The sequence below is a fragment of the Botryllus schlosseri genome, chromosome 6 (genome assembly GCF_051294905.1).
Source record: "Botryllus schlosseri isolate E-star chromosome 6, Bs_hap1, whole genome shotgun sequence".
NCBI classification, from domain to species: domain Eukaryota; kingdom Metazoa; phylum Chordata; class Ascidiacea; order Stolidobranchia; family Styelidae; genus Botryllus; species Botryllus schlosseri.
The window spans coordinates 26,256,179-26,269,007 of NC_137241.1; the positions used below are offsets into that span (position 1 = coordinate 26,256,179).

Below are 12,829 nucleotides of genomic sequence, written 5' to 3' on the forward strand. Positions count from 1 at the left end.
GACAGCAATTTTCTTCCTTACACTTGGGCCTTGTGCAATGTGCATGTGCATATTCGACACACTCGGAGAAAGTAGCCTACAACAATTGAGATGAGGCTGAATAACGAAAAAACATATCAGCCTATGGTTTTTCCCAAAATTACACTTGGGGATTGTTGTTGCTCTTTAGGGAAGAAATTAACACCCATCGCCCGTGCACTAACAAGAAAAGTAAATTTACCTCGTGGTGACGCGTGCATTGTGACGCTTCATTCGCTTGTAATTTGCCGCCCTTATGTTTACCTAGATTGTACATCTTATAGTTGTATGTTACTTATCCAAATATGCCCGTTCAACCAACAGCCGTGTGTGATCAGCGGCGCACACGCCGAGTGAACCACTGAGAAAGTAGGTGGACTGTTAGGGGGACAACTATGGACGTTGTGAAAACAGGTTGCAATATGAACGAAAGACGAAAAAATGAGTTATTCTGTGACTTCGAAATTAAAACAGCTGAAAAATCATTTCCTGTGCACCGGGTAGTCCTTGACAGTTCCTCAGAGTATTTTCAGGGGTTGCTATCTAAAGGTATGAGAGAGTCGGAACAGGGATATTGCTTGGTGGATGACGATACGAACGCCGTCGAACAGTGCATTGAGTATATGTATACTGGAAAAGTGGACCTAAGATCGCACGGTGATGTGGAAAACATATTAGCGTTGTCGCACAGATGGCTTCTAATCGGAGCAGTCGATTTGTGTGCGGAATTTATGATGGAGAACCTTCAACCCGAAACCTGTGTGGACTGGATCAATCTCGCGACGCTGTACGAGCTGCACCCACTGGAATCAAAATGCCTTTCATATATTCAGAAGGATCTTCTTAACATCGGCAATTTACATAAACTTGGCACTGAAACGCTGAAAGCATTATTGCAGGGCTTAACAAACTCTTCCAAAAAAGCAAAAGTCATGTGGAATATCGTGAAAATTTGGATGACTCATCAAGACAAAGCATTTGTGAATAGCAAGTCTACCTGTGCATGTGCATTGATCCAGGAGTTTCCGGTCGAAACATTTTCTCAATCAGAATTCCAAAAAACTGTATTGACGGACGACCACGTGACATCATGCAGACAGTGTATTTGTCATGTCACCGAAAGGAAAAAGGCACATGCGTATAAAAATAGTGATATTCAACTGGATACTTGTCTCTCCATGAAGGATTTAGCCATCAAACACCGAGCGATGGGAATTGTACAATCTCTAAACAGATACATCATCAAAAACTTTTCGAAAATATCCGAAAGCGACGCATTCCGAAGGTTGGTTACAGGAGATCAACTTATGTACTATATCCAACGTATCGACCGACTTTGCACAATGTCCGAATTTCAACAGATCATCGAATGGATACGACAGTCTAAAGAAAGGGAATCATGCTTTCGAAATATATTTTCGCGTACAAGCTCTACTAGCAAATTCAAAGTCAGTTTGTCAACCATGAAACTACAAACACCTCGTCGTGTTCCAAACGTTTGGGCTATTAATTTGAGGAATTGCTGCTTCATCAGATACCTTGCAGGAAAATACGCGTGCACGAATATTGTGGCCGAAGTAGATAGATATATTTATGAGAATTTCGACACAATCGCGGATAACTCGGATATTGGATATCTAACTGAGGAGACAATGATGGGCTACGTCAGCCAAATCTCTGTCAGCAAATCTGACGGTGGTCTGCTAATCTGGAAAACCGTACAAGCATGGAGTGAAAATAGATTTGAAATGACCCAAAGTGACTTCGCTCGGGTATTTTGCTCTTTGCGTTTTCACGAATTTTCTGTGTTTTGTCTGCAGACCATCAGCCGATATCAGCTTGTGGCCGAGTCCGCCAAGTGTATGGCTAAACTTAATGAGATATTGTTCGGTAAGGTCGAAGATCTGCAAATCACAACCAGCGACCGATTACAACAATTTTTTGGGCATTCGCAAACGAAATTGGCCGAGTTAGAGGAATGGTATCATAACATGAAACGTAATATGAGCGAGTCTTCTAAAAAGCGGAATGCTACTGTTAAGAGCATGGAGGAGAAATGTACAGATTCCAGCCTTCAAATGACGGGAAGATTGGAGGTAATCGAGGAGAATAGCGAACAAAGATATGCAGAGATTAGACATGAGCTGAAATGCCTCAGTGATTTGACGGATCAGATTGATGTTAATGAGGATTTAATTGAAGAAGCAAATAAACAAATTTGCCGACTGCTGGATAACGATCTACGCTGCGATCTGAGATTGGAAGAAATGAACAAAGTCGTCAAAAGTGATCTTGACAAGATGGATGCTAAATTCGAAGAGTACAAAACCAAGTTGACGATGTGCAATAGGGAACTTAAAAAATCGAAAGAACTAATATCCGGACTTGATGACAGCACTCACGTGCAAATACAAGTCCTACGTAATGAACTGTACCAGGTCCGTAGTTGCATGTCCACATTACGGGATGATATTCAAACTGCTCACATGAGTCTTTATGATAATCAGAGCACATTACGGGAGGATATTCAAGCTATTCAGCAACAAGATAATAGATATAAAATAACATTGGGATTGGGGATCGGCCTAATCTGCCTTTATGCAATAATGTAACGTAAAAATTCCGATTTATCGAAAATTGCCGTCCACGTTTGTACATTATAACCGCCGTATAAGTCTGGCATATGGGATGTCGTACAGATTGGTTGTTGAAATTTCAATTTTACAAGACATCGAATTTCCTCATATTATCTCACAATTATCCGCGCAATTGATTACACTGGTCAACACATATTCATAGGCGGACAAAGCAATATTGGCCTGGGGGTTTTGAAGGGCACTGATTCCGAATATGACCTGATTTTTTCAAATTATTGGATCTGGTTTAGGAGATAACCCATAAGCAGCACCGTAACTGCCGCACCCCAAACCCCCCAATTGGGGGGGGCCGAGCTCGAAGGGGGCCCAAAATTATTTCGTGAATTAGCATAAATCATAGAGTATTTTTTGAAAATGTATGCAATTTTTTCATAAATTTTTCGCGCTGCGCGCGAATTCAAGTAGCCATGTATCTTTATTATTGGGTATTGGGCCATTACCGCGCCACGACCCACCAAGACATACAATCAAGTTTTAGGCCATATAACATGCGACTCCAAGAAGTGTGCCAGAACGATCGGCAGCGAGAAAACCTTGGCCGAAAGGGTCTATACCCTTATGCTGACCAAAGACTTCGTTATATATACAAAATACATATAGGTTTAATTGTCCCTAGCTGCCTAAATGACTGGCGCCGAATGTTCCTGTCTTTGCAATCTGAACCTCACAAGACAAATACCTTCCCGCTGGGAAAAATGTTATGCCAGTGAAGAAATACCAATTTGAAATCGTATGCGTCTCTTAGTTTAGAAGCCTACGTTTGGGCGATTCTATATTTTTTGATATAGCAGACTGGAAGTCACAAAATAACATCATGTAACGAAGTCATATAAACGGGTCCGCCCGCCCGAAGATGTTTAATTATTATTTACGGGCCCTCCCGTTTTCAAGACACTTCACTCAGCTCTATACCGGTAAATCTAATTACGTGAGTAGAGAGAACAATAAATTGATAGCATAATATATATGCAATCGCCGATCTGATTGACCGATTTTATCATAAATTATCGAAATTTTTCGTGCTTCGCGCTGGCTCACAATACAGTACAGTTTTAGTACACGATTTTTGGGGTCTGATGAGGTGCTGTTTCGTTCCTACCAACGGGTATACGCCCGAAGATGTTTAATTATTATTGAGTAGTCCTACCTTTTCAAACACACCTCACTCAGCTCTACCGGCAAATCTGATTACGTGAGCAGAGAGAAGATAAAAATTGATAACAATAAATATGCAATTCCCGATCATACTGACCGAATCAGTCATTAATTCTAGAAATTTACCGCGCTTCGCGCGCTTCGGCGACAAAAGCTGATTCACTATACAAACTCCCAACGGATATCATAACTAGTGGTAAACAGGGTATCGCCGTAGGGGGGTCTGGGGGGCGAAGCCCCCCAGAAGTTTGGTCTATAACCCTATGGGGGGCCCACGACCAAAGTTTTTTGGGGGGGCTGGCGAAGTGCTGTTACGGCCCTGCCCATATGGGGCTATTTTAAATAAATTCTCATATTTTCGCTGTATGGGCTAGATAGAAAAAACACGGTTCAGTCGTATTGTAAAGGTCTGAAATTAATTTTTTTATATATACACCGAATACTGTTTTAAATCAAAATAATAAACATCATTTTATTTAGGGGTATTCGATTTAACATCGTTATGGATATTCACGGATATTATGTACATAAATAAACTACAATCATATATATAAGTATCAACCCAAATGCTCAAATAACGTTGCATTGATGTAATCAGTTTTATGTCAACAACCTATTGTAAATTCAAAATAATCAGTTGGAATATAACATAGGGTTGCCATACGTCCGGAATTTCCCGGACATGTCCGGAAAACTGCGTCCGGGAGGAAATTCTAAAATATGCCTAAATGTCCGGAATTTTGAACGCTTGAAGTAGGCTCAAAAGTTTTTTGTAAATTAACATAAACAATATTATTTTCAAGTAGCTTTATGCTATTCGAAATTTTTCTTCGCGCTGCGCGCGAGGTAGTGCTACGTATGTATGTATGTATAGGGGAAAGGGGTGCTTCTCGGCTAACTGAAGCCTTTTGCACCATGCTTGTTCTGTTCATTAATACAACTATAAGTCTCTAGCGCTACGTATATTGATATTAGTATGGGCACCAGGCACCACCATCGCAAAAATGCAATAAAAAATAAATATAAATAACCATCATTTACTGAAATAAGTCTAATTGTAATCGCGATTATAAGCTAACGGTATATTCCTAGAGTTGGTTTGGCCGATTAGATGCTTCAGTCACAGACAGTGGTTCACAATCTTGGAGTCGTTTTCCTTTATCTGGGGATCGCGATGATGTTAGACGTAATCAGCTTCCTAGGCCGTGAATTAGTTTGGGCAAGCTGAATTTTTTTAGTAATCAACTTTTCACGTTTTGAGGTCGCGACCATAAAAGGTAGGAAATCATCAAATGTGCAACCTGCTGGTGAATTTATAGTAGCCTAATATATGGAAAAATCAATATCATTGACAAAATTTATTCATAAAATTTAACAACCAGATGCATATACTAAGTGCCCATGAAGTTACATCGATTGCCCTATATGGTGCAGCCAAGATCAGTGCTTTTTTGGGCGGAAGGGGGCTGAAAAATGTTGTTTCGGACCTGATTAAAGCACACAACCAGATAGCAGCACCGACCTAACAGTAGCCTATAGCAGGGCTGTCAAACACAATACAATCCCGGCAGGCCAGACACGGCCCGCCAGACGATTTCATCCGGCCCATCAAGAAATCTATTGCAGACCCTAGCAAGTATAGCAATCACCAGGGCTCACATTACAGATGGCCCAATTATTGACCTATGTTCCACTCGATTCCAAGTGTATACCATACAGTCGATGGACAATGCTTTGCTACTGTGACGTCATATTGACAGACATTGTGTTACACCTCATTTTACAATCCGCTAGTGGGCGCTAAAGAGTGTCCGGAATTTGCTTCACAAAAATATGGTAACCCTAATGTAACATAAATAATTTTTCCTAAACCAAAATATTGCTTGTACGATTTTCCCTTTTAAGCAATATAGGGCAGTCTCTCGAAAGGTTCAATCTATAGTCTGCCACAATATGTTCCTCTCATCTGCCCTTATATATCTCTTTTGTTGCTTTGATGTCTTGGTGGAACCTTTCCCGTTGCTCTGCACTCTAATCGCCAAAATGATCAGGAAATATATCAAGATGACTGAGCAGGAATTGAGATAGCGAAGTGGTGTGCGTCGCCGCTATGTAGGCGGCCCTGGTTCAAGTCCCGCCGTCGGAGGTTATTCTGGGCTCCTCGACCCACATGTCGCTATTCTTACGGCGACAGAAAAAAGCCCAGTAAAAAGTCCCAATAAAGAACGAAAAAGAGCAAGAAATAGCGACGAAGAAAGCTTAACATCGAAGAAGACTGTGACGTCGGGCACTAGGCCCTGAGGTGGATGCTAGTCTAAAAGACCACAAATGGTCGTTCGGCATCCTCCTATCTGTTCATTATATCGCATTGTGTGTCTTGTAGATCGCATTGTACACTGTGTCTTGTGTGTATGTCTAGTCTTGGACAGATGAAAATAAAATCAGACGAATATTGAATATTGAAATTTAGTGTTCGTGATTGCTCGAAGTTTTCCCTATGCAGATATCAATCTTCGGACCGATACTGTTTGTAGTTGGATGCTTTGTGATCTTCCAAAAAGTTTTATTTAGGCTACTACATCTTAAAAGGAATTCCAAGCAGTGAGTTCATTTCTAAATATCAAATTAGAATCTTTCATCCATATTCGAATCTGAGGTCCATCAAAGTTACCAGCATTAAGTTTGAAAGCTTCTCGTTTGATATGGATACTAGGTATACCCACTTTGTTGGCTCAGTAGAAGATTGTCCATTGTTGTGTCACAATGTCACAATACCAAACTCCGCTACAATGCAATTTCGAGGCTTTTTTGGGGAGGGGGAGGGGGGTATCCAGGGCCAGGAGCAGGATAAAATTTATATTTTCGCAATCAGTACAGCGATAAATTTCGATTGATACCAGTTTTATTAAACTGGTACATATTTTTTCGGATATGAGACCAGAAAATTCGCTCAAAAACTACTCCAAAAACCTGAAACTATAGGCCTACTCATCAAACTTCATCATCACATCACTTCCGGAAGTTACCATGCGGTGTAAAATCCGCTATTACGTCACATTACCTGTTTATGGTGGTGAAACATGGGTCGTTGATTCGGGTTACCATATTTTGGAATCGGGAAAGGAGGACACTTTTTCAAAATTTTCAGACTTACAATACTGGAGAAAAATCCGGGAAAAATGGTAAATTTTCGACGGCACTGTGGTTGTTTGACTAAAAAAAATGTAAACTTTCCGGCTCAACTCCAGAAATGCAGTTTTTCTTTCACTCTGTACGTTGGTTCACTAAAAAAAGGTCGTCACTTTCGTTCGAACCACGGATTTCCAATTTAACGTCATTTATGCCCATTTTCACTCCGTTCTGGCCACTCAGCTCTAAAAGCGGTAAAGGAGCACGAATTGCCAAAAGGGAGGACATTTAGGCGTCCTCTCAGAGGTCATTTTCAAAAACCTGAAAAAGGAGGTCAAATCCTCCTAAAAGAGGACGTATGGTGACCTTACAGTTCAGGATTTGTGACTAAAAATTCTAATCTGGATTTAGGCTTGAAAGCGACCTTCTGTAGTATTACTCGAACTAGGACAGAAAGAGAGATGAAATAAAAATGACTCGAGTTGAGTCGGGTCAAACTTTACATTCAGAGAAGTACTTGTGACTAGGTTCCATACCAATACCGAGAATGCCATTACCGAGAATGGACGTTACCGAGAATAGACAACCCCGAGAATGGTCATAACCGAGAATGGACAATGCCAAAAATCTAACTTACTGGGACGGACGCTGTCGAGAAATTTATACCCAAGAATTGACAGCGAATGTGGCAACGCCGTGATGCACATTGCACATGATCTCTTCATATGCATAACACGCCTTCATTGCATACATTGCATCCTCGGTAATGTCCCACTTTTATCAACTCTGCTCGAGCGATAATGAATATGGCTCACATTCATAATATCGTAATTTTCCTCAGTCTCAACAGTTTTTGACCCTATTTTCCAAGTATCAGGACTGATACACGAAATTCCAATAGTGTGGTGACTTTACTATTGTTCGAAGTCAATGTAATGTCATCATGTTAGTTGAAAAAAAAGTCTGCTTATTGCCGTTTGTCACTAGCTTACAGTAAATATTTGCACAGAAGAACAGATCACGGTCGCAGCTAAATTTGAACTAAAACTTGAGGGTCCATGGCGACAAAAGGGTTGACAACCACTGGACTACGGAGCTTGCCGATACCAGAAGTCTCTTGTTACTCTGTCTGCAGAGTTCCGTTCCCAACCGTTGTTGCCGAAATCTCGAATAGAGAACCTATACCAAATGTTCCCTCAAATTTTTCACGAGTCTCAGCGCCACAGCAACTCACTGCGCGGTCCCTTGGCCAACAGTGAGTAACGACGAAAAAAGGTCACGACTTTAACTGGACTGCCGAATTACCCACTTTTCTCGTTAATTTTGTGGTGTTGACTAAAAAAACGTCATCACTTCGGCTTTTATTGCGCGCTACACATTTTTCTGTGCGTGCAGACTTTAGAACAGTGGTTCCGAACTTTTTCCGACTCATCGCCCCCTTATCAATCTCGAAGCAAATTCTCACCCCCCCCCCTCATATTCAGGGTTGTAGCCAAGTCACATAGCTCCGAGTCACAAGTCAATCTAACTTTTATAGTTTTGACTCGAGTCAAGTCGAGTCATTTTCACTTCACCACCGAGTCAGGTCCGAGTCCAAGTCATCGAGCAGAGGGTCGAGTCCGAGTCATGGTATTATGACTCGAGTCCGAGTCACGGTGTTAACCGCTCAGTTTCCAGTCAAAAGTCTTGTTAAACCCCCTTTTTATAACTCTGTTTGATGATATAGAATACTTCGCATTTATAATATACTAATTTTCCTCAATTTTGGCAGTTTCTGGTCGCATTTTCAAGTAGGCTACCTGTACCAAGACGAAATCCCAAGAGTGTATAGTTACTTTACTTCTCTTAAAAAATTACAATGAAATGTCGGTCTTGGCTGTCTGAGTCAGTCAGTCAGGTTTATTAATATTTTCATCGTTTCAAAACATCACAAGACTGCGATACAATGAAAAGATAGGAGGGTGTCGAAACAACTTGGAGTAGCCATTAAGATCAGACACCCACCTTAGCCTAGGCGAAGTAAATAAGAGGCATGCACACTGAATGAAAAGTAATGCAGAGAAATATAAGACGCAAGCGACAAAATGGGGTGGCATGTGGCGGAGGGCGAGGTCGATGTTAGGTCGTGGTCCGGTAATCCTGAAGACTGGCTAGTGTTGCACAATGACTCGAGTCAATACACAATCGACGGATTGTGCTACTGGTATTGGCCAAAACCTGTACAGTATGCACACATTTCACCTGCAAAAGAGGTCTCGATACAAAACTTTTCACTACGTTAACGCCAGTTCCTGAAGAAAGATTGCTGGCGAACCGTTAGTTTACATCGATTTCGTACCGCTGGTGAAGCATGACTCGCGACGCGCTCAAACGCAGAACTCACTGGAGTTTCCAATCATTGTATATATATCATTGGTTCGGACTGAGTTGACACTCGGACAGCGTGTCTGGGGCGTGTTCGGCCATTCAAACATGGTGTCTGGGTTGTGTTCGGACTGAGTTGACACTCGGATATCGTGTCTGGGGCGTGTTCGGTCTGTGTTGCCATTCAGACATGGTGTCTTGGGCGTGTTAGTCCTGTGTTGACACTCGGACATCATGTCTGGGGTGTGTTCGGCCTGTGCTGCCAATCGGACATCGTGTCTGGGGCGTGTTCGGCCATTCAAACATGGTGTCTGGGTTGTGTTCGGACTGAGTTGACACTCGGATATCGTGTCTGCGGCGTGTTCGGTCTGTGTTGCCATTCAGACATGGTGTCTTGGGCGTGTTAGGCCTGTCTTGACACTCGGACATCGTGTCTGGGGTGTGTTCGCCCTTTGCTGCCAATCGGACATCGTGTCTGGGGCGTGTTCGGACATTATGTCTGGGGTGTGTTAGGAATGTGTTGACACTAGGACATCGTGTCTGGGGCGTGTTCGGACATCATGTCTGAGGTGTGTTCGGCATGTGCTGCCATTAGGACATGGTGTCTGAGATGGGTTTGGCCTGTGTTGTCATTCAGACATGGTGTCTGGGGCGTGTTCGGACATCATGTCTGGGATGTGTTCGGACTGTGTTACCACTCGGAAATCGTGCCTGGTACAGGAACTGACCTTTTAGTGAATATAGCGACTATCCTTATTTCAAACAAGACTATCCTTATTTCTAACATGACTATCCTCATTTCAAACATGAGACTGAGCTCATTTCAAACAAATCTGGCCTTATTTCAAACAAATCGAGCCAACCCTCCTCAACTCCTCAGCTCCAAGCTGATGTTTTTATCTTTTTAATCTCAATGCAGACGGTTGAAGTGTTGTTATCTCGGTGCAGTCTTTTGCTACGTGCGAAACGTATATTGAATAATGGCGGCGTTGAATGCGTAGCGTAGACTTATTTCGGGCGAGATTCAGCGCTTATCGATAGTTCTGACCCACAGGAACCAATAGTAGAAAGAACCGGAACTTGTAAAAGGAGGCAGAGATAGAAAACGGTGCAATAATAAGAATTTACCCGAACAGGGAACAGGACCATACAGCATACACAAATTGGACATATTTATGCTCTGGAAGCCTATATAATCTATGCATATCTATCTATCTTGGTCATATTGCGACTTGTATAATCGACAGCAAAACTATAGTATCTATCATAAAATTTCGATTTTAAACCTAAAATTGTTAGGGAAGCAAGCATTCCACATTGCTAAATGAGTCAATTACATAACCAAGATTCTTCCGAAATCTGCGGCAAATTGATGCTGCTATGCAAGTTGCAATTTAGAATAGTCGCAAACTATTTCTTTGATATTACGATCATATTGCGATACTTTTTGCAGGATTAATATGGCGAGTAAAGTCATTTTATTTGCAGGAACGTCATTCTGTGCTGGTTATTACACCTGGAACAATCTATTCTCCATCCACAGAGTAAAAGGGCAATCAATGTACCCCGTCCTCAATCCAGACAACGCAAGATCCGACTGGGTGGTATTGAATGAACGACTATCGAAAAAACTTTATCGACTGCAAAGAGGAGATGTTGTCGTATTTCGGAGTATGCGGAATCCAACGGAATATCACATCAAGAGGGTTGTTGCTCTCGAAGGAGACACTGTTAAAACTCTTGGATATAAGAATGAATATGTGAAAATTCCTCCCGGGCATTGTTGGGTGGAAGGCGACAATAATAAGATTAGCGAGGACAGTAATCGGACTGGACCGTTACCTCTGGGATTAATATCCGCGCAAGCCACTCATGTCGTATATCCGAGACTTGAAAAAATCAAACCCAAATTTATTCACGATCGAGTTTCTGTAAATCCCGATGTTGAAGGGGAAGTGTTAAGATATTTAAATGAACTTCCATCTGTTCTTTTATGAATAAATCACTTCTATTATTTATATTTAATGAATGTCTGCCAAAATTAGGGGGTATCACTAAGCCCTTCGCATGCTGATGAAATCATATCTTCAGAGTGGTATCATCGTGAATTTTACTGACCCAAGGATTTGCGGATCATGCATTAAGCTGGATAGCAGTATCCAGAGATTGGTCTTGATGTAGATCTCTTTGTTGTGGAATGTGGTGTATACCAGACGTGATGTGTGCCTTTTCATGTGTCACATTTGAGATTTTCTTCTATCGATGACAGCGAATACATTTGATTTGGAGATTCAACCGGCATTATGAATTTTGTGACGTGTTACATAAAACTAGAAAGCATGGTTGGAAATATGCAGTTTCATCATTCTATCTGCTGCAGACAATGCAATACACAATACAAATGTAATGAACAGAAAGGATAATGTCGAAACGTTCAAGTAGGGTCTGTGGATCCACCTTTACCTAATGCCCCATGTAGGTGTTCGATGTTTATCTCTTGGCTGTCTTTTCCTGCTCTTGTCATTTGTCCTTGACTGGGTCTGTCTCTTTAAGCTTTCTCATAGATACGCCTTCCAACAACGCGAAGGAGGAACCCAGTTTAACCCCCGGCTCATTGAAACGTACTGCCACATCTCAAATCAGGCCTCTCCTGTCAAAGTATTTGCAAACTACACCAACGACAACGACCCCCCCATCCACTGTGTTATTGTTCCATATGTGTTAGCAGGGCTGTAAAAGTAAATTTGACTTTTACAGTTTTGACCCGAGTCGTTTTCAATGCACCGAGTCCTAGTCAGCGAGCAACATGTCGAGTACAAGTGTTCACTGTTCAGTATTGAGTTCATCTCATTGCTGTAAGACTCACAGGATTGTAACCAAGTCACCAGTCAATCATACTTTTATGGTTTTCATTCGAGTCATTTTCAATTTACCAAGTCCAATTCAATGAGCAGTGAGTCGAGTCATGGTGTTATTACTCAACTCAAGTCTCAGTCATTGTGTCGACTGCTCAGTTTCCAGTTAAAGTCTTGTTGAACCCACTTTTTATAACTCTTGTTTCGCATTTATAATATACTAATTTTCCTCACTTTTAGCAGTTTCTGATCGCATTTTCAAGTACCTGTACCAATAGACAAAATCCCAATAGTGTGGTTACTTAACTATTCTCTGAAATTACAGTGAAATGTCGGTCTTGTCCGTCAAGTCATCAGAAAATCGTGACTCTAGTCGTAGTCGAGTCATTACAACTCTGGAAGCTCATGGACACTGTGATATCAAAGATTTACAAGAACTCTTTACAATATACTAATCAACATGTTATTCAAACAGTTTCTGGGTATATTTTTCAGTTAGCGGTTACCGATATACGAGACTTGAATAATCCATATAGAATGTGCATGACTCGAGTACAAATTGAGTCAATACACAAGTTGACTATAGTCGAGTCATTTCCAAGTCAACTAAAAATCTTCAGTCGAGTCATTACAACTATGGCTAGAATATTT

General features: G+C 41.4%; 1 protein-coding gene across 1 annotated transcript; it reads left to right on the plus strand.

Annotated features, from left to right (window-relative positions):
* The first annotated feature begins 10,275 nt into the window (after positions 1-10,275).
* Positions 10,276-11,618, plus strand: LOC145440506 (mitochondrial inner membrane protease subunit 2-like). Its single transcript, XM_080318130.1, has one exon. The coding sequence runs from the start codon at positions 10,784-10,786 to the stop codon at positions 11,318-11,320; it is 537 nt and encodes a 178-aa protein (XP_080174256.1). The 5' UTR covers positions 10,276-10,783; the 3' UTR covers positions 11,321-11,618.
* The last annotated feature ends 1,211 nt before the right edge of the window (positions 11,619-12,829 follow it).

Bases quoted from the DNA above. Each gene is read 5' to 3' on its own strand.
- LOC145440506 (XM_080318130.1), top strand. From the start codon at position 10,784: ATGGCGAGTAAAGTCATTTTATTTGCAGGAACGTCATTCTGTGCTGGT.